At 35.9% G+C, this 27,136-nt stretch overlaps 1 protein-coding gene across 3 annotated transcripts in view; it reads left to right on the forward strand.

Moving 5' to 3' along the window:
* Nucleotides 1–27,136, forward strand: part of LOC118193355 (cell adhesion molecule Dscam1-like) — a 978,906-nt gene that overhangs the window by 578,729 nt on the left and 373,041 nt on the right. For all 3 annotated transcript variants that reach the window (XM_085823255.1, XM_085823256.1, XM_085823257.1), the window contains exon 8: nt 17,158–17,319. In XM_085823255.1, the coding sequence (XP_085679381.1) occupies nt 17,158–17,319 (162 nt within the window). The remainder of the gene's footprint in view (nt 1–17,157; nt 17,320–27,136) is intronic.

Consider the following 27,136-nt stretch of genomic DNA (forward strand, 5'->3'; position numbering starts at 1 on the left):
TACCCATGCCCTATACCATATTGCTTTACAGAATGACATATACTGACAAATAGATTGAAATGTTTCTATGAAGAATAAGTTATTAGTTGTAAACTTAATTATGTAGAGTTTATAATTATATCTTTCTTGTTTCCATATGTTGCTGTTATTATTTATATATAAAAAAATATGGTACAGTAGAAGTCCATTAGTCCGGCATCCAACAGTCCGGAATGCCCGATAGTCCGGCATCGCTCCGGAAAATTGTAAAAACTTTGGTTTTCTCCAAAAGTGTGTCTTTAAAGCAAATAAAACCGCTCGAGAGCTATTCGGAAGTTTTCGGGGTAGTTCGAGATCATCCGGAAGCGCTCGGTATTGTTCGGAAACAATTAGCGGCCGGCTGGTCTCAGCTGTCACAACAAATTCAGGTGCAGTGCAGCTCCGTTAATCAATCACGAAGCGTCTTCGCCATTTTTTTGTGCGTTGTTGTTTTGTGTCCTTTCACATCGCAGTAAACGTAACTTTTGAAACTGTTTATAAAAAAAGTGATTTTCGTTCTAACTGTACAGTGACCATATTTTCAAAACGTAAGCTTTCGAGTTCAAAAGGAGAGAAACGAAAACACGTAACACTGACTCTCAATCAGAAACTAGAAATCATCAAACGGCTAGAAAAAGGCGAGAATAGAAATGTTTTAATGAATGAGTTTAATATTGGCTCATCAACTATTTATGACATTAAAAAACAAAAAGATGAACTAATGAAGTTTGCTTCTCAATCGGTAACAACTGAAAAATTGGCTTCTAGACAAACATTAAAAAAACCAAAACTGGAACAGCTAGATAGTCTATTGTTCAAATGGTTTAGTGCAGTACGTTCTGAAGGAAAGCCGGTAACAGGGCCAATGATTGTTGAAAAGGCAAAGAAATTCGGCCAAGATTTAGGAGTTGCTGAAAGTGAATGTAATTATTCTGATGGTTGGCTCAGAAACTTTAAATTTCAGCATGGAATTCGAAGACTTGATGTAACTGGAGAAACCCTTTCAGCAAACCAAAACTCTGCAGAAAAATACAAAGACGAGTTTGAGAAAATCGTGGCTGATAATGATTTAACACCTGAACAGATTTACAATGCTGATGAAACAGGGCTATTGTGGCGATGTTTACCAACATCTACACTAGCTGGGGAAGGAGAAAAAGCAGCCAAGGGTTTTTAAAAAAAAAACAAAGACAGATTAACCGTTTTGCTATGTGCTAATGCGTCTGGAAACCACCGAGTGACCCCTTTTGTGATAGGTAAATCTGAAAAACCCAGGGCTTTTAAGAATGTTACACACTTGCCTGTCCAATACGATGCTCATTCAAATGCGTGGATAACTGCCGCCCTCTTTAAAGACTGGTTTTTTCACCACTTTGTGCCTGAGGTCAAGGAATCCTTCAAAAGCCTTGGTCTACCAGAAGATACTAAGGCCATCGAGAATAAGCCTGTTTAACAAGAACTAACCGATGAGGACATTATCAACATTGTAGTAAACCCTCAGCCTACTCAAAATCTTGAAGGAAATGACTCAGATGCCGAAACGGAAGAAAAGGAAAAAATCAGCTGGGCAGAAACTGCAGAATCACTAAATAAGTTTACCTCTTTTGCCGAGGCTAGTACTAGCTACAGTGCTTCAGAAATTATTGATTTCCATATCATTAGAAATAAATTTTATACTAAACGCCAAAAGTCAAGAACACAAAAATACATTCGTGACTTTTTTAAATCTAAGTGAAATATGTTTTACAGTACGTGTACATACATTATATGAAATGTAAAATAAAATTTGTTGTATGTATTTGCATACTGTATTTTTAGTTTAATTATTAACCTAATTGTTCTTATAATTACCGCCCGATAGACCGGAATTTTCGGTAGTCCGGCACCGAGCCGGTCCCGAACGTGCCGGATTATTGGACTTCTACTGTATCGAAATTGGGAAACAAAATATAATTCCACTATTATGTTAAAAATTAATATCTTTTTGCATGTGTTCATTTGATACACATGAAGCTTTTGCACTCCCTCCGATTCAAAACCGTTAGAGGTTTCGGAGGAGAAATAAGCCGAAATGCTATGTTTTAAAGAGAGGTGATTCTCTCTCACCACTTGTTTTGATGCAGTAACTCGAGAAATGACTCCCGATCATCATTCGGTTTAAGGCAATAGTTCGAGCGGTAAAGATGGTTTTAGGTTAGGTTTAGGTTTGGTAATGAGCGTATTCAACAATATATGCGTTTAAAATAACTGTCTTCAATAATCTTTTTAGCTTTATTGTTTTTCATGCGTCCTCGATGTTAGTTCGAACTGGACAGTCGTGGTAATATGAATATTATTTTCGAAGTTACGAAACCCAATAAGCGTGGAATGCGATTAAGGAATCAATTCAAGTGAAGAGGAGTTCGATCTTTCGTTGATGAAGAAATAAATTACATCTGTGCATAGATTACTTGACGACAGAGAAGAGCAAACCAGTGATGTAGATAGCGATGAAGTAAGAGGTGTACGAAAGGAGAAAAAGCAGGGGAATAGATAGTGAATGTGAAAGTGACAATGACTCCGCAGTAAAGACAGAAAATTCAGAACGGCTAATGTGCCAAAACGGATAAGACTCCAAAGAAGTACCGCAAAAAATACCGTTTGTATCAGGCAAAAGAGCCGCAGGACCTTAAGTACCTTCAAATATTAAAAATAGAAAAAAATTAGATTTCTGTGAAATCATTTTAGGTTAGCTGTAAGAAATTCACTAAATAGCGGAAAATTGTCTCGAGTGGCTGGTTCGCCCGAGCAAAAAAGGCCTCGAGTGCAAAGGTTTTTTTTGGTTTATTAGATTACGGCAAAGCACTCGAGGCCTATCTGCCTTAAGGAAGGGTTGATTTCGTGGAGGACTTTCTAAGGGAAACTATCTCGTATACACGTTACACATGGGGAAAACCACGAAAAAAAAAACCATACAGCCAGCCCGTTCTCGGGATTCGACCTCGGACTGAACTACCAGTGTTCAGGGACGTTACCGCTCGGCCGTTGGTGGGCCCTCGAGTGCAAAGGGTTAAGTTCTTTAACCTTTTAACTGTCATGCCCGAGATTATCTCGGGCACAGCACTGGTGTTCGAAAATGTCACGCCCAAGTATTTCTCGGGGTAAATTTTTTTTTGAGTGCATCGTATTCTCATACCCGAATATATATCTGGAGATGTTTATTTCGGCTACATTTGGTTTCTCCAATAAAAAAAATTTGACAATTTGTGTACCCAAATCATCAAAATAACTTGACAGTTAAAGGGTTAAACTATACGCTTTAGTTTCTTTGACTTTTCTCACAATCCCCATCCATTTCTAATTTTAAAAAATGCTTAAAAAGATAAAATCTAGCGATTATGATAATTGAAAAACTTCTCCTTGTGATAACAATTCATTACCCTAAACGCTTGCCATTTAAACACAAATCGAAAAGCTTTAGTACCACCACTACATTTTCTAATGATTATTTTTCAATTCTCAATAGAAATATTTTTAAAAAATATATTTTTCCATTTGTACAAACTTATTGGCTATTTGTATGAAATATGAACGCGTAAGAATATTACATTAAAAATTGGTTACCATTTTAATTATCAAAATTTACTTATAATACATTACTTCTAAAATTTAGTGTGGGATTTGGGTCTGTTTAAGAGAATTTAGTTATGTCTGGTCTTGTTTCACTTAGTTTTAACTGTAAATTAAGATCCACTTTTAATTTTGGTCTGTATTTATTTTTCATATGTAACATGGAAGAAAGTCCTTGTTCTCAGAAATGGGTTATTCAAAAAGGCAATAAATATTGAATAGCTTTATTTTAAATGCTTTTTACATTCTTTTCTTCCGTTATCCAAATTTGACAAGTGTGCTATTTTTCAAATCCTGAGTTAGATTTCGATCACATGAAATTTCTATCAACTGTTCTTTTTCTTCACGAGATAAAATTTCAGATACATTTGAACAAAATGGATTTTTAATCCAACTTCTTTTTTCATAATCTTCGGTAAAATAATACATGTTGAAATTATTTATCAATAAAAAAAATTAATGCCAGATGCAAATTCTTCTTTTATTTTAAAATTATGTTCGGTTAGAAAACTTTCTAAAAGTGGTTAAAAGCTTAATATATTATTATCTAATTCTTTGATTATTAGCTCGAGTGTTTTATCATTGCATTCATTTTATGTCTAATGCTAAACAAATTAACTCTTAGTCTTTGTAATCCTAATTTACTTCATTTAACTTTCCAAAAATGTCAGCTAAATATGATAAACTCGCCATACATAAGTGAAAAATTTCACTAAATAAAAAATTTTTCAATTCAAATTTTTGAATCATAGATGAAAGCTTTAATTTCTAATCGAAGTTCAAAAAGACGATTTAAAACTTTGCCTCTAGATAACCACCTTACTTTGGAATGTAACAAAAGTGTTTCATGTTCCGTGCCGATCTCTTGGCATAAAATCGTAAATTTTCTTGAATTTATAGTTCAGCTTTTAATAAAATTAACAGCTTTCACTGCCTGATTGAAAAACAATTTTACGTTTTCAAGAATTGTTTTGGCTACTAAAGCTTCTCAATGATTGCAGCAGTGAGTAAATTTAATTTCAGGTGCGACTTTCTTTATTGGAGAAGAAACACCGGATCTTTGAGAACTAACACCAGAATGTTTTCCTGTCAAAGCTTGAGCTCCGTCACTGCATATGGCAGTGCATGTGGCAATAACAAAGAATATCATTCAGTGGCATAAAATTGTCAGATACTTTGAAAATTTCATTTGCAGTTGCTCTATCATGAAGAGATTCACAAAATACATAAATACACTTCGGCATTTTGCTTATTTTCTTCGAAACGTATGTAAACTAATTATTGAACAAAGTTCTTTATATCAATACTTTCATGCACTGCATTGCAAAACACTCAGTGCGTTATAATTTGTTAATAAATGTCTCCTTTATGGAATTTGCCACTTCATGAATTCGACGACTTACTGTATTTTGATAACAGAATATTATTAAGTTCATTAGCCGGTTTTTCGTTGAATATATTAAAATAGTATCTTTAGCTCCTAGTACTATAGTTTTTTCTCCAAACAGTGTGAGCCTGCCCAGTCTTTGCAATTCTTAGGCTTACGATGTAACCAGCTTCCAAAGCTTTTTCGCTTGAAATAACAAAACCTACCTTTACTTGTTTATACTTTTCAAATCATATAATTCCCTCTTAAAATATTTTTCAGATTTATCCTTTAAATTAGCACGCTTAGATTTAAGATATTTTTTAAGAAATGATACTTTCACTAGGTAATGTTTTAAGGCATTTAATGTTTGAATTTAATAATTAGAAATACTTTGTTTTATTGAGAACCACTAATGGTACTCGTACCACCGGTTGACATTCGCTGCCTCAGAACAATATTGTCAAAGGGTGCATGGGCTTCTACAAACGTCATGCTGATTTAAACTATAGATAAAATTCCTATTCTTGGTAATATTTAAAATACCTAAACGTTATAAAATGCAAATTTTGTCTCTTTGAAAAAGGGACATTCCATCGTAACTATCATGGTGAACAATAAAAAATAAATAAATGAATAACATATTAAATTATTTTTATTATTAGTCAATCTATTCATTGCTTATATTTTGTTACCCAAATCTTCTCTCCGTCGCCTACGTAACTAAGTACGATACAACGTTTAAATCAACCTACTCTTTTTATTGATAAACTCTTTTATTATACCGTAAATGTTTTAATTTATATAACTTTTTTGTATAATATTAATTTTCATAGAATAATGAGTAAATTCCAGGGTATAAATTATCTTTCAAACTTGCTGGAAGGCTAAATACGTTATTTTTATTGACTGTTAAACATTTTTATGATCTTTCTTTTCTCATTTAACATAAAAGACTGCGTTTTTAAATCTGTAACCTCAGAAGCATATTTACATAATGCATACTCAAATATTTTGTGTGCGAAACTATTTTCACCTCACTTTTCTAAACGCCGGAATCTCTTTACCCCCCCCCCCCGAAAAAAAAAGGTTTAAATCTAGGACATTGTAAAATTACCGTTCGCGAAAAGATTTAGATCTGCGTTACCTACGCTTTTGAAACCCTCGAGGGATGAAGTTACAAATTCTTTTAGTACAGCTATCGTCATTAAGGCGTTATCTTAGCAAGAAAGATTTCTTCGATACCACAAGGACCATGAAAATGAAAAATAAAAGAGTGCTATAAAATCGATCCAGTGTTTCGGCATTTCTGAACTTTTAACAACAACGGAATAGGACTTTTCTTCAAAACCAGGAGGCATTGCCTTTTATGCCGAAATTAGTTTAAAATATTTTATTCACTATCCTGAAACCAATAATAATAATACATTACACAAAAAAAAATCAATCTGAAAGACTTCAGATTTTACATTACGCCAAAGGGAGCGTTTTTTTTAACGTTTTGTGTGCTACTTTTATTTATTATATATCATGTGCTTTGTACTTAAACCATATAATTCAATTCAACAGCAATATCGCAAAATAATTTTTTAAAATGAGATTATCTTTAGAATTTCCGATGCAGAGTCTCACGCGCTGGAGATTTTTTTTTTTTTTTTTTTTTTCCGTACAGTGTTATCCTTGCTCGCTTTGAAATCGTTGAGTTTGTTAATCAAAAATTAGTTCAAATGTTACAAAATATGAAATAGATAATGAAACAAATTCCAAATTTGTGCTTCCATATGACCATATTCGGTGGAAGATTATGTCATTCAAAATTTGATGGCTCTAGATACCGTCATTTTATCACAATGCGAGAAACATACATATATTTATGCAGATCTTTCATTATTTAATTTCTTTAAATGTAAAACTGGGCAATAATATTTGGTCCCGATAGTTTGAAAAGTGAATCGGCGCAAAATGCCAAAACGAAACTAATATCCCTTCTAGGGAAATTGCCCCTTTTAGCTAAAAATATTAAATATTAAACAATCTTTTGTGCTACTAATCTCCAGTGTGAAATCTTAGGTATTTTTAGTAACGCTAAAAGTATAGTTAACTGCACATATCTGAAAGCTACGAAGTGGTGGTTTAAATATATTCGGGCTCAGTGGAGTTTATTCTCACAAGGATTTATTCTCGTCAAATGTCAAAACCTCTGTTCCCTTCGCTATCCAGTCGTATCCCCTGTCGCTATACTTCGCTGTCCTGTCGTATAAAGGTAGCACACAAAACGTTAAAAAAAAAACGCCCTTTTTTTCGTAATGTAAAATCTGAAAGCTTTCAGATTGATTTTTTGTGTAATATATTATTATTATTGGTTTCAGGATAGTGAATATAGTATTTTACACTAATCTCGGGATAAAAAGTACTGCCTCCTAGTTTTGAAGAGAAGTCCTATTCTGTTGTTGTTTCAAAATTCAGGAATGCCGAAACATTGGATCGATTTTATAACACTCATTTAACTTTCATTTTCATGGTCCTTGTGGTATCGAAGAAATCGTTCTTGCTAAGATTCGACACGTCTTTCAGTATGCGCGTATGTTCATACATCGATTTGTTAATTTATTCATTATACCAATTAAAATATAAATGTGTCTATTAACCTGATGTTACATCGGTTAATCGATATGCGGAAATAATAATGGTGTGGCATTTGAAATTGTGATGTATAACTAGTAAGCACATTTGAGTATATGTCGCAGTTAATGTAATGTAATCACTTCGAAATGCATTTCAGTAATCTTGTCGGGTTATCAGAATAACAAAGAGTAATACGTTTGATAATTTATGGAAAGTGCATTCAAAATTTGTGGATGCAAAACAATCTACCATATGTAAGATTGCATATTTTTCCTATATACTATAAATTTGTTTTACGGCCATTCACAGCAGTGAGCAGCAGTGAGATCTAATGAAAACATGTGTATTAAATTTTATGTCTCAAACTGGACCGCCTCAACAGTGGTCTAAAATCATGTGGAAATAAGAATAGTCTCCTTAGGAAATGATTCATTGTGTTGTGGGCACATTAGGTTATTTAAAAGCAGAACACATAAAAAAAGAGCAATGCCCTCGCCTCTCGAATACGCGCCGAGCGTGCTGACCATTACACCACGAAGGCATGCTAAGATGGTAGGAGAAATACCTTATATACTCCCCCTTTTAAAGGGCGACTGGGGATTAGGAGATCCAGTCTCCAAATCCTGTCGTCATCTACCACTTTTTTTTAGTTCGGGCGCCACTGTGGAGACATTAGGTTCTTTTTAAAGCAGAAGACGTGAAAAATGAGCAATGCCCTCTCCGGGACTCGAACCTTGGACCCCTCGAATACGGGGCGTATTAATGCATGCTGACCATTAAAACACGAAGGAATGCTAACAAGGCGAGAGAAATACATTACAGTGTATTGATGCACACTGAGGAATATTTTTACAGCTGCATATGCTTCTGTTATAAGGGCGAGTAATAATTCTTTTAGCTTTTTAATTGCAGATTTTCTGGAATCAGCAACAAATATTTATTCATATGTTTCTGAAAATGATATTAAAACAGATTCAAATAATAGCAGCAGTCATATAAAATAATTCCCTCCAGTGTCCAAGTATAAATTCGCTGAATACTTTTAGTTCGATCCAGGGTTCGAATTCTTGCAAACAATCCTTGCATCTCTTCTAATTTCATAAACTAGGGAATTAAACAACTGTATCACGCGTAATGTTTCAGCAGATAGGACTTTGATAAATTTTTCGATTCTTAAGTCAACACCGGAAAGTCGCTGCGCCAACTGAAGGACTAAATAATAACTCGAGAAGTAAAGTTCTTAAGCTTAATGCTAAGATCACACATTCATTATCACGCGAATTCAGAATGGAAAATCAAACTTTCTCTTCTACTTGATGGCTTTATCATTCCAAAACAACAAAACAATCCTCACCAGTATGTGTATTCATTAGGTTATTTGATGCGGGAGACGTGAAAATTGTGTATTGCCTTCGACAGTACTCGAACCTCGAACTTCTCGAATACGCATCGAGTATGCTTCCAGTTACATCACGAAGGCATGCGGGAATAAATGCTTAATATACCCTCCCCCTTTAAAGTTCGATTCGGGATTAGGAGAATCAGTCGCTAGATCCTGGTGGTGACGAATTATCATCCATCACCTTTCCGTTTGGGCGCCACTTGTACAGTCATTAGGTTTTTTTTTGAAGCAGAAGACGTGAAAAATGAGCAATACCCTCTCTTGGAGTCGAAGGCTGGACCTCTCAAATATGTTTCCAATTACACCACGAAGAGAAAATACATTATAAATGTTTGTTCCAATGAAATTTGTTCTATTTAACTCATTTTAAAGCAGGTTCATTAATACGCAGGCTAACTGAAAATGTTTTTTAAATATTTTATTGGTAATAATGTGAATCAACAGATCTATGTATTGTACCTTTTTCAAAGTAACTTCCTTTTATACTGGATGCTAGTTTATTACAACTTCTTAAGAATGATTTAAGCACGTGTAAATAATAATTTTCCGTCATTTTTATATCCTGTGGTCGAGGCATCAATCGCTTAATTATCAAAAAATAATCTCGTTCCAGGTAGTCTTTCCATATTGTAAATGACCAAAAACAACTTAGGATACGGGATATTCCTATGGCTGAAGATTCGTAGCCAAGATCATGGATGCCCATTAGTAGGTCCACCGGATTCATTCAAAGCAGCCAATGTCATAGTAGCAATATGCGACTGTTAATTGCATTGCATGAAAAAGAATCACTGTTTCTTCTGAAAATCCAACCTTCTCCTCAGTTCAAATGGATTTTTAAATACACTCATGTCCATAAATTAAGGATAATGCAAAATCAGGCAAAGGAAGAGTTAGAAGCAAAACAAATTTGACTTATTTGTAAAGCTTATTTATTAAACAAAAGGTAAAGAGAAAAAAAAAAAAAAAAAATGATGCTATATGTTTGATATTAAAAAAATTAGTGATTTTTTTCTCCCTGGAGCAAATTACAAAAAAAAAAACCTATTTACAAAAAAACAATATTACATGGTTGGTATGATTGTTAATACATTGTATGTCTCCCAGACGATGCAATACAGTCCGTACAACGCCTAGGCATGCTGAGTATCAAATTATCGATCTGATATTGGGGGGATATTATACCACTCAAAAAGCAATGCTCTCCGAAGTTCCGGTAGACATGTAGAAGGAGGTTGACGGGCTGCAACTCGTCGGCCAAGCATATCCCACACGTGCTCTACTGGATTCAAGTCCGGCGAGAATGCTGGCCAGTCCATACGGGTGATATCCTCCGATTGAAGGCATTCGCTTATGATGTTTGCACGGTGAGGACGGGCGTTGTCATCCATAAACACAAACTGTGCGCCCATGGCGCCCCGAAACAAACGTACATGTTGTTCCAGAATGACGTCCCGATAGATTTGGCTTGTCATGGTTCCAAATTGAACATGCAGGTCAGTTCTGGAACCCAGAATAATTCCACCCCAAACGAGCACTCCTGCACCACCGTAACGGTGTCGTTCAATGACGCTTTCTTGGTGGTAACGGGTACCTGGAGCTCTCCATATGAAATTCTGGCGAGAATCAGACTGCGAGCTAAACATCACACAAGCCCACTGTTGCGGTGTCCACAATGCATGCTGTCTACTCCAGGCTAACCGCAGGCGACAGTGAGTTGCAGTAAGTGGAACGCATCTGATAGGTCTACGAGCATATAGACCAATCAGCCCTAAGTGTCTGTACACGGTCTACTTTGAAATTGTCGTACCTGTGGCTGAAGAGAGCTGACGAGACAGGTCTGAGGCTGTGCTCCGCCTGTTTCTTTTGGCAGTAATTGCCAAATACCGGTCCTCATTCTGCGTTGTAACTCTGGGGCGACCTGTGCCGTAACGTCTACTCACATTACCATCATCTTGGAATCGTTGCCAAAGCCTGAAGATGACACTCTGGGTAATTCCAAGTTCGTCTGATACTTTCAGTTGGGTACGCCCACATTCCAGAAGTCCGATAACTCTACCACGTAAAAAATCATCCAAATGCGTTCTTTGTATCATAACTATACGGTTATTGCACTGAAATCCTTATAAAGCGCCTGCGAACAATTTTACTTCTTTGCCCGTATTCCTTATATATCACTCTCTTACGCTCTCGTCATTGTGACGTACCATCGGTGTCATCTGGTTACTTCCTGAACTTTGCATATGATTCTTGAAGATGTGTGTAGTGATTTTTAGGTGATATATTTATTTTAGAGTTCGATTTCCGCATGTCTCCGAATTATCCTTAATTTATGGACGTGAGTGTAAATAAAAAAAATAAATAAAAATAGGTGTTTAACAAATCCTAGTTTCCATTTCGTGCACTTGGGGTTCAAAATTGTAAAGCTTATTTATTAAACAAAAGGTAAAGAGCAAAAAAAGATGATACATGTTTGATATTATTAAAAAAATTAGCGATTTTTTCTCCCTGAAACAAATTACAAAAAAAAAAAAAAAAAAAAAAAAAAAAAAAAAAAAAAACTATTTACAAAAAAACAATATTACATGGTTGGTATGATTATTAATACATTGTATGTCTCTCAGAGGATGCAGTACAGTCCGTACAACGCCTAGGCATGCTGAGTATCAAATTATCGATCTGATCTTGGGGGATATTACATCACTCAAAAACAATGCTCTCCGAAGTTCCGGTACACATGTAGGAGGAGGTTGACGGGCTGCAACTCGTCGGCCAAGCATGTCTCACACGTGCTCTACTGGATTCAAGTCCGGTGAGAATGCTGGCCATTTCATACGGGTGATATCCTCCGATTGAAGGCATTCGCTTACGATGTTTGCACGGTGAGGACGGGCGTTGTCGTCAATAAACACAAATTGTGTGCGCATGGCGCCCCGAAACAAACGTACATGTTGTTCCAGAATGACGCCCCGATAGATTTGGCTTGTCATGGTTCCACATTGAACATGCAGGTCAGTTTCGGAACCCAGAATAATTCCACCCCAAACGAGCACTCGTGCACCACCGTAACGGTGTCGTTCAATGAAGTTTTCTTGGTGGTAACGAGTGCCTGGAGCTCTCCATATGAAATTCTGGCGAGAATCAGACTGCAAGCTAAATCTGGACTCGTCGGAAAACATCACACAAGCCCACTTTTGCGGTGTCCACAATGCATGCTCTCTACTCCAGGCTAACCGCAGGCGACAGTGAGGTGCAGTAAGTGGAACGCATCTGACAGGTCTACGAGCATATAGACCAATCTGCCCTAAGCGTCTGTACACGGTCTGCCTTGAAATTGTCGTACCAGTGGCTGAAGAGAGCTGACGAGTCAGGTCTGAGGCTGTCCTCCGCGTGTTTTTTTGGCAGTAACTTCCAAATACCGGTCCTCATTCGGCGTTGTAACTCTGGGGCGACATGTGCTGTAACGTCTACTCACATTACCATCATCTTGAAATCGTTGCCAAAGCCTGGAGATGACACTCTGGGCAATTCCAAGTTCGTCTGATACTTCCAGTTGGGTACGCCCACATTCCAGACGGCCGATAATTCTACTACGTAGAAAATCAACCAAATGCGTCATTTGTGTCATAACTATTCGGTTATTGCACTGAAATGCTTATAAAGCGCCTGCGAACAATTTTACTTCTTTGCCTGTATTCCTTATACATCACTCTCTTACACTCTCGTTATTGTGACGTACCATCGGTGTCATCTGGTTACTTCCTGAAATTTGCATATGATTCTTGAAGATGTGTGTAGTGATTTTACAGGTGATATATTTATTTTAGAGTTCGATTTCCGCGTGACTCCGAATTATCCTTAATTTATGGACATGAGTGTATATACGCAATAGTCATAACTTGCTCATAACTCGCTCCGTTATTGTAAAATCATACTAGAAGCATTACAGAACGTCACCTGCAGAATGTTATAATGAACAAGACTTTATAAGGCATATTCTCCATCCCTCCAGTATGCCTTCGCGGTGTTGCAGTTAGCACACTCAGCGCGTATTCGAGAGGTCCAGGTTCGAGTCTTGGCTAGGGCATTGCTCATTTTTCATGTTTCCTACTTCAAAATTCCTTATGAGTGTAAAATAGCGCCTGAACTAAAAGGTGGTGGAGGATGATTCTTCACCACCAGGATTTGGCGATGGGACTCCCACTCTCTAGTCGCCCTTTAAAAGGGGTAGTATATAAGGTATTTTCTCGCTCCTTCCAGCATATCTTCGGGGTGTAACGGTTAACACATTCGGCGCGTATTCGAGAGTTCCCGGATCGAGACCCGTCGAGGGCATTACTGATTTTTCATGTTTACTACTTCAAAAGATCCTAATAACTTTACAACATATTCGAAAGTTTAAATTTTGAATTTTCCATACGTATGCTTATTTGATAGTGTTAGAAATCCACGAACAATCTACGATGACAAATCTGCAATGATATATCTACTACTTATCATTAGTAAGATTTGGGATAGAAAATCCGAATCTCTTTAAACAACTTAATAGGTATTTTCTCCTCCTTTACTGAGAACCATCGTGGTTTAATTGGAAACACTTCCAGCTAAAAATTAGGAGATTTTAGTTGAGTGTTTTGGTACTTGATGTACTATTTCAAATTTTAAAATGTCCGATGGCATATTTCAAGAATTTCAGTACCGCTCATATCCAGTTTGCATAAAGTCAATCTCATACCTGTGTCATATTTTCACGGGGACAGCTGCATCCGCCATTACAAAACGTGTTGAGTTTTTCCCTTCATTTTGTTCAGAACCTGATTCAGACACCTGTATATATGAACATTATGAAGCCTACTACGAAGTTCGCACGTGTAACACCAGGAGAGAGAAATAGCGATAGATCCCAAACCTTTCAATTAATACTTGTACATTAATTAAGTAGGAAAGTCATATTTATCATGAAGTACAATAAATGATTAGAAAATGCTTTACGACATATTAAAACTTGTTACACGAATGCTCTTAAACTGGCGATTTATAGTTATTAATCACGTTGAAACTTTCACGAGCTGCTGCCACAAAATTCAATTAAATTCGTGATGCAATCCTGACAATCTAATAGTTATGTAACACATATTCGTAATGCCTAATTCAAACTGATGACTGATATATATATATATATGTATATTGTACGTGTGTGTGTGTGTATTCGCATACATGTGTTTTTACGCATATAGGTTACAAATAACTCATACTGAAAAATTTGAAAATCGTTGTATATAAGTATTTTGTCACAACACCTTTTAGTTTCGAACTTAACCCGCGAGCACACGCGGCGGGTATGTCATACCCATGTACATTTTTCTTTTTCTATATTTCTCGCCCATTCTTTCATAAAAGGACGAAACTTGGTGTAGCTGAGTTCCAGGTCATATACTTAAATGTGGGAAATTCCTGAGGTGGCAAGTGCAACGGTTTTTTAGGACCAGCATTGTTCGGGCATGTCATACCCGCGCGTGTACTGGCGTTTCTCAGTGAGTCACTTCGCACTTCTCGTTTTCAAGCTTTTAGTATAAGTTTTTCTTGAGTTGTAAGCATGGCGCCGTATATTCCTTATGATGAAGAGATGAAAAGATTGAGAAATGTCCTTGAAACAGTTTCTTCTGATGAGGATTCATTTAGTGAAGAAGAGGAAGATGTTGGTGACGAAGAATATAATTAGTAATCATGATTCATCCATATAGAGTAGTGATTCAGATACAGAAACAGAAAATGAAACTCTGGAATGTAGCAATGCGTTCTATGTTGGGAAAAAATGGAACAAAAATAAATTCCGGACTAATGTTAGAATTGGCGCCAAAATATTATAACTAAACTCCCTGGAAATACAAAGTATTCTAAAGACGTCTCAACACCTTTAGAGTATTTGTCATTGCTTATCGATGAAGATATGTTAAAATACGTAGTTGACAATACAAATATTTATATTTATTCAATACGAGAAAATTTCACACGTGAACGGGATGAGTACTTTTCTCAAAGCCTTAGGGATGCAGCTAATAGAAAATGTTTGAAATGAACGACGACGAGCATCTGTGGTTCCTGATTCTGGACGAACACTGACCACCGATGAACATTTTAACAATGGACCGCCCTCCAAAAAGCTAAAATGACTTAGAAGAGGTGTACAGAGTGCTCCAAGGAAAAGGATAGAAAGACTAGATTCATTTGTGAAAATTGTAGCAAAAGTATATGTATGGAACATATAACCTCATTTTGTAAACAATGTTCAAAAAATTGTAAGTAAATAATTTTTCCTCTCCTTATTGTTTCCTATTTTGTCTAAAATGAAATATTAACTTGGTTTTACTTTTTAATTTCTTTTAAAAAACCGATTAATTTTTTTCGGCAAATTTTTATTTACAATTTTTTTTATTCGGGTATGACATACCCGGCGCGTGTTCTTGTGTTCGTCGGATCGGTGCGTGCGCTCGCGGGTTAAAGATGAAATCAATCATAAAATAAAGATATTGATAATACTGAAGTGTTTTATCTCTTCTTCAGTTATGAAGTTGTAATTAATTTAGTGTCTTTGGCGGCTAGAACTTTGGGAAACAGTCTAGCGACTATTCGCTGGTCTTCTTACAACTAACTATGCAGAGAAGTTCAAGGAAGCGTGAAAAAATTTCACTCAAAGGAATATTTTACAGTTGGCCCCTCATGGGCTAACAGGAAAGCATCCACTTGGGCTTTAACTTATGATAGAAAATGAGGAACTAAACTATTTCTAACTGCCAGGCTACACTGAGAACTTCTGAGCTTTTCTACGGAAAATAAAAAAAAAAAAAAAAAAAAAAAAAAATACTGCAATGTAATTTAAAAACACTTTTGTATCAATGTTAATTAATTTAAATTTTATCAATGAATATTCGTGAAATATATATGGTGCACAGAATGCCTGGCGAATGCATTCGTTTAAATGAAACAGATGACTTTGAAATTAAATGCTTTTGCCATTACCATTAAATAATTCAGATGCAGTCTTATATCAACTGGTTATATTTCGCATGACGCAAAAACAGAAGCCTCAGTTTGTAAGAAAAAATATTTCTCGGTAGTTTTAATATATCTGAAGATCATGCAACAACTGAATTATTTAAAAATTCGATATACAGAAAAATCGTTAAATGCCCTAGTCTAGCACACTTATTTTTTTAACTGATTGACATATTTGTTCATTAAGAAAATCCTGCGCAATGATTTTTGATTTGGTTAAGAAACGTGGCACAAAATTATAGTTTCCGTGTGTATGCTGAAGAATAATTATTAAAGAAAAAGCTAACGTAAATTGATCCTTCAACAGGTTTGATGCTTTTGTGATTAAAAAAAGTTTAGCGATTACAAAAGTGTAAAATATTTCATGCAAAATAATGTATTCATAGCTGTGCCCGCTATATATTATAATAATCAAGTTACTGTATGTACCAAGGTATCATATAAATCAATTAAAGCATAGGATGTATTTTTCTAAACGCCGATGTTTCTGTGTTAAGAACTTCTTTGGAATTTTTGTAGAAAATTGGGTACCTAGAAACCTCCCGTCGGCCATTTCTGCCTATTAAGGAAAAGACGCCAAACTACGCAATTTTTCGCCAAAAATGGAGAAGTCTTCTTCAAACACGCTGGGTTTGGTGTAACTTTGATTACACGTGTCAGTTATTATATATATGAAATAAGTAAATACTCCTTTTTTCCCCTCTATTAAGCATTAAAATTTGAACCTGCCTACTATAGAAGAGTTTGCTATTGAATATTTTCAAAGTTATGGAATCTTACCGGCCTCGAAAAAATGTGTTAATGGCCACGAATTGGCGCTTTATTTAAAAACTGAGAAACAATTATAAATACAAAATAATGGCCATTTTTTATGACAAATTAAATATAAATAAATGATAATATAATAAATTTGAAAGAAAATAAGAACAGAACATTTTTTCTTGTATTTAGCATTTTTTTTGGGGGGGGGCGCGATTGGCGCCGTCTTTTGTGGTCGACGGGATTTTCCGTAAGTACCGAAAAGCGTGTTTGTCAGTATTAAAATTAAGTAACAGCTATATTTCTTCATTTCTTAAAACAGATGGTCGGGAGCTACCATTCAATGAACGCCAGCAAGTGTACACAAATGGAAGTTTCTTCATCAAAGAAGTAACCAGAGAAACCGACGAAGGTACCTATCTATGTACAGCTCTAAATAAGCAAAGAGAAAGAGTCCAGAAAGAGCTCCACATACGTGTTATGAGTAAGAATTTCATTTTGCTGTTTTTATTTATTTAATTTTCGTACTGACGTTAAAAAGTGTCCGAAATCTTCAAAATCTGCCTATTTTCTGAATAAAAATTAATATTGGTTGATACGATTTCAATTAAGAATTGAAACTGCCAAATCCATACACCTTTGCAGAAATTGCAGAATTCATATGCGTAAAATCCACAGAAGTACAATTGTGCTGAATTGTGTATCATTTCTTACGTTAATATTAGAAATACGAAACCGAATAATCCATGAGCTAAAATGCGATTTACTGCCCATAACGCATTTCCTTTTCAGAATTCAACTTCAAATATTTTCGTTTCATGATCACTTAAAACTATTATTTAAACTTATTTTCTAGAAAAGTGAATAATTACTTATTTTTTTTTTATCAAACATTATGCATAAAATTACAGTAGTGGTTCATCACTGATTAAGTATAGCACAAAAACCTCAAAAATCTCCGCATATATCTCAAAATGTTGTTCACGTGAAAAGCATAGCTTGTTAAAACATCCCGAAATATCCCCTGACCTTCTAAACGTATGATCAAAGTGCTTAATATCGAAACCTAATATAACCTCAGGACATTCTCACTGAGAGGTGTTAGGATTTTAAAGTATTACTTATCAAATCCTCAGGACATCCCGAAATATGCTCTTGACCTCCTCTCTAAACGCATTCCCGAGTGCTTAATATTGAAACCTAATATAACCTCAGAACATCTTCGTTACCTTCCATGAACATATTAAGAGATCAAAATCGTAAAAAACAAACTTGTATTTAGCGTAGGTATAATGAAACACTCAATCGATTTCGAGGGCAGCTAAAGGTCCCTCCTCATCAGGAGAAAGAAATACGTAGAAAGAAGAAAATAGGAGAAGGAGTCACAGAAACACGTGGTCCTTATCAGCACTGCACGTGGTTATAACTAGATTTGTAATCAGAGTTGCACTTTCCGCCTACTTTTACTGAGCCAGGCTATCTGATCAAGCATAAAGAAATATTAGCGAAGTTATAGGGAGCGAAGGGCAAATGCACCTTACGCTCAAAATCTGAACTTCAAATAAAGGAAAGCAACCACTGAACGGATTTTTATACCCTCTGGTAGTACCAAACGCGAGGAGGTAACGCCATCTATCGGCAAAAATAACTGAATTAAGATAGTAGAATTTTAACTGGATTGGACTTCAAATCATTAACTAAACTTGCTAAATCTTTGTGGATGTGAAAAGCCTCAAAAAAATCCAATTCACCTATGGAAGAAGCCTTTTGGATGATTTTTGCAGACCCAAAATCAAAATTATGGTTAAAAGTCCAACTATGATACGCTATTGAAGACTTGTTAATTTCGTCTTTTTTGACATAAGATTCATGTTCCTGTTATGTAGAGAAATTACCGGATAGCGTACCTTGAAGTAAAGCTATTTAACCTTGGTGTCGAAACTTGCTCTTCATAACATTGGTGCCGTGACCTCTGCTTAGTGAAGGATCGAATCAGTAACTGATTTTTTGAATTTATTTATTTCGTATAACTTACTGTTTTAAGAAGGTGCTAAATTTTATGTGCTAGGATTAATTAGAGTTTTTGATTTGTGTTTGCTTATTTGTTAATACTAGAGGATAAATTTTGAGGATTTGTGTGAATTTCAGGAATTTTGGACTTTAACGTTAGGCAAACAGAATTGAACTTTAAAGTTAGGAAAAATATATATTTTTAATGTAGGAGAATAGGTACTGTACATTCTTACTGTTGAAAATCCTTGAGTGTTTTCTGGATGTATACTTTTGATTTCTGATTTCTGATACAAGATGGAAAATGAATTATTTCACGATAATCCTATGCTATTTGTATATCCTTGTATAAAGTTTCGAGTGCTTGTCTTTAAAAACTGGACTCATTTTTTGAGCACTTCTAAGAGAAAGAGATTAAAGACTCTAATTATTTTACTGAATGAGACAAGCCATAGCTATGCGTAGCTAGAAATTTTTTTTGTGTTTTTGCTACTTATTGAACCTAGAATCTTGTGAAATGTGTAATCGTGAGGGGTAACGTTAGAGAAATTTTGATTTTTTTGACTTAATTGAATAATATTTTGTGAAATGTATGTAATGTTTTCATGATTCTCTAGCGTAGTATATTATTGCTTTTTGATTTACATTGTTTTGATATGATTCCAGTATATTGTGTAATGTGTTAGTAATTTAATTTAGTATTGAGCAATGAATTTTATAAGTTCTGAAGGCATAATGATACAAATGAATGAGTAAAAATTGTAGATTGTTTTTCAATTGCCAAATTCTGTTTTAAGGTTAACATGGGTTAGATTTGAATTTTTGCCTGAGATCAGCAATAGTGATGTTTGCATATTTAATTTTTTTTTGGATTGAATTCTTCAGCTTGAGTGAAGTTCTAATTAGTTAATGAGTCAGAGTAATTGAGATTAGTTATCTTCTGAGTTTTAAGTTTGTGAAAAGTTGTCAGGTGAGAATTGTTTAAACAGTAGAAATTTAGTCTTGTGAATTGTAGAAAGTGAATTTTAATGAGAATTTTGGTGACAACTGGAATTTGGTTTGTGGAAATTTTTAGATAAGTTTGAGAAGATTAGTTACTTTTGCTCTGTACTCATGAGCGGGAATTTTCTGTTGATTACAAGTAGTTTGTCTTGAATTTGCTAGTTAATCGTAATAGATGTGATTTGAGGTACTGAATTTTCTTTCTTTGTTGGACTTGTTGCGGAATTTGGGGTCAATTCTTGTTTTGGTTTGACTTATTAGTATCAAGATAGTTGTATCAAGTTTGTGTGTTGTTTTCTGGTGGTTTCTGCCAAGGTCCGTAAAATGTAAGTTCTCTGATGTTTAGTTTCTGTGGAAGAATTGAGATTTCTGTGGTCTTAGGAAAATAGAAGAATTTGAGTTATGGATTTCATTTGTGTGATTTTTAGGGATTTTTTGAATTATGAGTTATGAGTATTTTTTTTAGTTTAGCACTTTTGAGAACTTTGCATTTGTTGCTTGCAGTTAGGTCTTGCGTGAAGTTGTAATGTCCTGAAAGCTCGTTTTCTTGTAAATACTTGCACTTCATGGTGGCACTTGACCTCTTACACCGGGAGAAACAGGAACTTGTTATCTGAGAAAACTATTGTTGTATCTTTTCATTGTGTTGGTTCAGAATTGTAACGTTTCAGTCAGCGCATTTTTCTTTCCGAGATAAGAGATCTTATGTTCTCTTTCAACGTGTCTGGAGGTTTGCTTGATACGTAAAGTTTGAGTCTGTCATTTATAATACAGCGCTTTCCTCAGCTTACATGGACGCGGTAAAGAGTTACTTTGTTTCTTTTGTTTGGGTGGAGGTGTTGCTGAAGGCTGCTACTTAGGTTACTATACAACATTTTGGAAGAGTCTGATGCAGAATGGATCTCAGTTTTTGCCTAAATTGGGGGGTTGTTTTGAACACTTTGTTGATTTGTGATATTTTATTTAGTGTTCTAGTAACGTGCTTCAGTCCAGCTTTGATTGATTTCTTTGACTAGTTGAAATTTTTTTTGTGGACTTAAGGGATTTTTAGAATTACTGAAATTTTTGTTGTCTAACTAAGGGGACTTAAACATGTGTTGTTACTCACTAGTGTTTACTTTGAGGTTTGAAATTTTTAGCGACACTTCACTCTTGCTGGTTGATTTTATTTTTTGGATTGATTTGAATTACAGTGAAATATTTTTTTTTGGCTTGATATGGTTTAACGTAATGACTATGTGTGTATTTGTTTAGGTATTGCAGTTTAAAATTTTTTTTTTGTTTAAGTGTCACTGATCTCATTGCTCATTTGAATTATGTACGAAATTTTTACAGTTTAATTGTATTTTCATTTTATGTGTATATGTGTATCTTGGTAGTATTTGTAAATTTTTGGCCAAACGTTATTTTTTTCATGCATTAGGTTGTATTATTAGTATTATTTTTTTTGTGTGTGTCTTGAATGAAATTCTAATTGGTATTTGCACAGCGTATTCTGGATGCTATTTTCGGAATTGATTTTTGGTTGGATTGAATTTTTGGACAATCACGTTTTCTTTCTTTCTGATTTTTTTGTGTGGGGTATTTTCGGCTGGTTTCGAGGTTCCTTGTGTTGTAACGTTCTTTTCTTTTCTAATGCTTGGCCCTTATCAGGCCGCTTCTGTTCATAGACATGACTGTTTGGGATTCAATCTTAGAAGTTATTCAATTTCGTAGTACTTAGGGGTCTTTACTCCTTATTTGAATACGTTCATGTGACATATTTTATTTGGAATTGTTTGAATTATTAGTGTGTTTATTTTCTCAGGAATGTATTTTATGCATCTGCGGCGCGTTAATTATCTTATTGATTGATCTTAGACATATTTTGTTTGTGATTAGCGCCTTATTTTTATTTTTATTTTTGTATGTGTTCTGAGTATTTCTAGGTTTAATTAAGTGATTTAATTGATGTTTTTGATTAATTATTTTTGATGATCTTCCTTGAGTATTTTAATTAGTAATTGCTTTGATTAATCTTGTTGTTTTACTTGCACATTTTGGACTTTACATTTAATGTGTCAGTAACGTCACTATACCAAGGAGTCGTATGAAATATTGTTACATCATGTTATCCTTTAGCCTTATTGCAGAGTATGAGTCATGGTATTTCAAGAAGTGTCTGTCTGCTAAATTTTGGTAAACCAAAATTTAATTCCTTAGGGGAAAGGAATGTTATGTAGAGAAATTACCGGATAGCGTTATAAAAATTAGGTGAATGATTTTATGATTTATGGAAATTTAAATTTTATTTTGATTCTGAATTATTTAATTTAAGGCTTTAATTTTGGGGAGAAACAGATGCTTCGGGAAATATTATTTAGTATAAATGAATATTATTTATTTTCTTTTATTTGCAAATCTTGTACAAACTTTTATTCATTGTGAAAGAAGCAGGGAAAGGGAGGCAATTTTCGCCAAGTCATGATTTCGCGCGCTTTAGAATGTTCGAGAAAGAATTTTCATTGTTAGTTGACCTTAAGAGAGGAAAGTACGTGACGGAAAGGTCAAAGGTTGCTACTTGTCTTTCAATGTAAGTCATTCAGGTTTTTGGCGATTGAGGGTCCGGTTGTTGGCTAAGTGAAGAAGGGCGCGCATGCGCGATCACCCTTATTTCCGCATTCTGGAGTTGAAAACGAAGATTTTGCCATAATTAAGGGGGCGATAAGTGAAGCCATAGTGGGAGCCCGTTTGGTGAAGGAGAAGAAGGAAATTTGAGTTGAACACACTTACTTTGGGCTGACTCTCGGACTGACTCGCTGATTTTTGGGCTTGCTGGACAAAATGTAAGTGACTCCGAGAGGTGTTTTCCGGCGGGGAGCGGCAAATATGCTCCCCGGCCGCGTTTTGGTTAAGAGGCGAGACTCTCTTACACACTTACTCTGGACTCGCTTAGGCACTCACTGCTTGGATTCGCTGACTTTCGGGCTTGACGGACTTGTTGACGGAGACTGAGAAAAAACTTGTGGGTGTTGCGAAGGAGAAAGGAAAAGATTTAGTCGGCATCGAGCAGTGCTTCCGGCGGGGAGCGGCAATTATGCTCCCCGGCCGCGGGTTTTCTCAAAAATGCGAAGAAAAAAAAAACTGTTGAGCGAATAACAAAAAAATTAACAGAGACTTGGGTCTCTATCTGTATCGGCAAAAGTCAGGACGATGTCCTCTGAACTCCGACTTGAAAACAGAAGGAATTATGTCACCTTAGTCAACTGGAAGCCTGCGTTAGCCGTTCTCTAAAATGCCTAGCTTAATTGTCTACGTTTTCCTTGGTGGAGCTGAGAGTCTAGGCAGACAGCCGTGCGGTGTAAGCTGTTCTCTTGCTTCCAGTGGGAATAATTTTCTTCTATGGAAACCAGTAGCAGGCGTAAGATTTGACGGTATAGCTGATGTAATTTATTGTCGTGCCGTTCGAGTCTCTGTCTTGCGGATTTGCCAAGTGACGTAAGGATAGAGCTAAGATATGAGCTCTCCTCCACTTCAAGATGTCCACTCAAGATAAGTATTATTTTTTTTGGTGTGTTGGAACTTTAGGCAAGTTTTTTCAAAAACGTCCTTAGCAGTAAAAACAACGTCGAATCTAAAATTTAACTCTCAGGCCATAAATTGTTTCCCTTTCCTTTCTTTTAAATCACCAGACAAACCTTAAGTTTTTTTATGAATTTAAATGAACAGACTCTCAGATGAGGTTAAGATTTTTCTTATTGTGTTGTAATTGAATAAACTGATATTTAATCTGGAAACTCTTACAGTATGTTTTCTTTATATATTTAATATGAACTTTTCCTTTATATCTTTGTATATGTTTTATGTTTTCGATCCTCTCACGGCGCGGTCCCGGAATGCATTTTTTTTCACAATGCAAAAATGCTGTACACGTTTCACTATACGATTACTACCTTTAACGGCAAGTAGTTTCATATTTAACATTTAACAAAATAGGAATTTAAGATATAACATTGGTCGAACTTCAAGATGTCACCAACCAGATAAGTTATATATTTTTTTTTTTTTTGTGTTTATTCGGTCCTCTCACGAAACTTCTTCTTCATAACATTCCTTGATGCGAAACTTCAACGCTCTTTTTGTTTGGCCAATATATCTTAAACCACACTAACACGATATACTATAAATTCCCCAAGAATTCAAGACAGAAACGCAATCTTTTAGAATCGAAGGGTGAATTTTATTAATAGGGGAGAAACCGACTTGAAAATTGAATTTCTGGAGAATCCGTGCAATTTTATAGCTAACAGAAGGATAAAATGAAAGCACGACAAGGTCATTAATATTATTTCTAACAGTGGAATGTCTTCTTTGATGGGAATCTGAAAATTTTTTAACGGCTTTATCAATAATCACGGGAGAAAATCCACGGTCAATCGCAACTGCTATCAAATAATTAAGTTCATTGGTAAGCAAAGATTCAGAGGAACAAACTTTAAGCGCGCGGAAAACATAATAGTAAAAAGAAGCCATTTTTTGCTTAACAGGGTGGCATGACTTGGCATAGGGTGGTAAACAAACTGCAAAGGGTTTACGGTACACAGTGGTGCTAAAATCGGTTTCATTGCGGATTATAAGAATATCGAGGAAGGGGAGGGAATTGTTGGAATCAATTTCAAGAGTGAATTGGATGGCTGGATTAATTGAATTCATAATAGTTAGAATCTCGGATAAATCCTCTTTATAACCGTCAAAAAGTGCGAAAGTGTCGTCAACATACGAATCCAAAGACGAAAAGATAATTTATCAAATAATTTCATCTCAAAATTGTGCATACAAATGTCAGCAAGTACCGGACTGAGAGGATTACCCATAGCCAATCCTTCAACTTGACGAAAATATGCATTTTGGAAAACAAAGTGGGTTTGACTCAGAGAAACTTTAATAAGCGAAACCAACTCATTAATTTCAGTATGTGTGAAGTGAAATTCCCGAAGCCTAGTTTCAAGACAATTTAGTGCTCGAATTAGTGTACTTTGTTTTCCAAAATGCATTATTTCGTCAAGTTAATAACTCTTACATACATACTTTTCATGCATCAAATTAAATGTATATTATATGCAATACACACTTTATATAAACTATAAGAGTAAATTTTAAATATTTATTGTGTGAAATGCTTGATTTAATAATGCTTGATGTCCTCCCTAAAAAGATTTATTATCCAGAATAACATGTACACTTGTATTGTATTTTATATAGTGAACAGACTAGATCATAAAAAACAATGAGTCATATATGACAGGCAGGGGTAATTCTATATAAGATGAAATTCCTTTATGTTGTTATAGTTGTGACATATCTCACTTGTCTAACAGTAACATCAGAACAAGTCTGTGAAATATATCATGGCAATGAATGCATGATTGCGCCTGTTGTTGGCTAGAGCCCCTTGAGCACCCTTCAGGTGACAGTACAACAGTGCTCAGTTCCGCCTCCAATTTTTATGGAGAACACCCCTGGGTGATGGTTCTGAGAGTCTTAGACCATTCTTCCCCTATCATAAGCCTGTCGAGAGGGCTTTCTTCTTGCCTCGTATTTAGAGTGTCACCATGCCGCACATTTACAAACATGTAAGCTTTCTCCGGGACGCGTGCCAATCGTTACAGCAGTAAGCGACGCGAACACTTTTCCGGTTGGGCGACTAAAATTCGTTTATTCCAGCATTAGGTAACTTAGGGTATTAAAATCTGAAAATTAAAAAGGAATTCTACTAAAGAAAAGGAAACTTATTTTGAGTATGCTACTCTCGCTAAATGAGTTAAAAAAAAAATACTAGTGTATTTTTTTTTCAATTTAATAAATTTTATTATTTATATTTGCTGACACTAAGTCACTGTGAAAAGGCTGAGATTTTTTTCTGATTTTTGATATATCGTGGTTTCATTCCTAAATAAGCTTCCTTATACACTGGTGTGCAAAAATTAAGGACGAGACGGTTTTTTCAATATAACTTTGTACAAAAGCTTTCCAAATCAACACATTTAATACCGTAAGATGCCCAATACGTAAGCACATGAGTAATGTAAGCAACACTTACTAAAAGAGAAATCAGAGGGATAAAAAGAAGCTTTATTGAAAAAGTAGCATGGAGCGCAATGCGACTGAAGGCCGAAACATCCCTGTGATGGGTGTCCAGCAAGAAACACCCGTTCTTTAATAGGGGGTATGATCTCCCCTGACTGCTAGGCAGGTTTCACAGCGTCTGCCCATGCTGAGAATGAGGGTGTCAATGAGTTGTTGAGGCATTGCTGCCCATTCGTCTTGCAGCGCCAATCGAAGCTCCGGAATCGTTACTGGTGGTAAGGTACGAGCTTCCAAGCGTCTGCCTAGAAAATCCCATACATGCTCGATGGGATTGAGATCCGGAGATCGTGCGGGCCAATCCATACGTTCAATATCCTCACTCTTTAAGAGCTGTTCGGCAGCTACTGTGCGATGACATGGTGCATTGTCGTCCATGAAAAGGAACTGCGGACCCATAGTGCCTCTAAAAAGACGCACATATGGAAGAAGTTTCTCGTTACAATAACGGGTCCCGTTGACTGAACCTGCGTCGAAGATGTGAAGGTCTGTACGACTACCAAGCATGATGCCTCCCCAAACGAGAACACCGCCACCTCCATACCTGTCCCTTTCAATGATGTTTGAGTGATGATTGCGGCTTCCCCGCTCTCTCCAGATGAGTATGCGATGAGAATCGTTACTAAGACTGAATCTGCTCTCATCTGTAAAGAGTACTCGTCTCCATTCATTGTCTCTCCAATTCCGGTGTTCCCAGCACCACAGAGAAAGCCTTCTCCGATGGGCAGGCGTTAGAGGTACACACCGTAGAGGGCGTCGTGCAAACAGACCACCACCGTGCAGTCTTCTGGCCACGGTAAAACGCGATATCGGTCGTCCAGTCGCCTGTGTCGTGTGTCTAGCGATTTCTCCCGCTGTCTGCCGCCTGTTTCTTCTGGCCTGTAAGGCAATATACCGGTCAACTGTGGGTGTGGTTCCTGGTGGACGACCACTACTAAACCCCCGGATAGCTGTTCCTGTAGTTTGAAATTGTCTCCAAAGTCGTGAAACGATGCTGTGAGCAATTCCGAACTCTGCAGCCACACTTGTCACACTGCGGCTTTCCTCCAACTTCCCAATGACTCGACCTTGGGTAAAAGCATCCAGATGTCGTCTAACAGATTGATTATTCGCCATCTCTCGCTGAGGCAGTAACTTGGTGTGATTTTAACTGCTATACGGCGTGC

This window comes from Stegodyphus dumicola, chromosome 9, assembly GCF_044657685.1.
Source record: "Stegodyphus dumicola isolate Sdum_Otavi_A_Nest chromosome 9, ASM4465768v1".
Classification (NCBI taxonomy): domain Eukaryota; kingdom Metazoa; phylum Arthropoda; class Arachnida; order Araneae; family Eresidae; genus Stegodyphus; species Stegodyphus dumicola.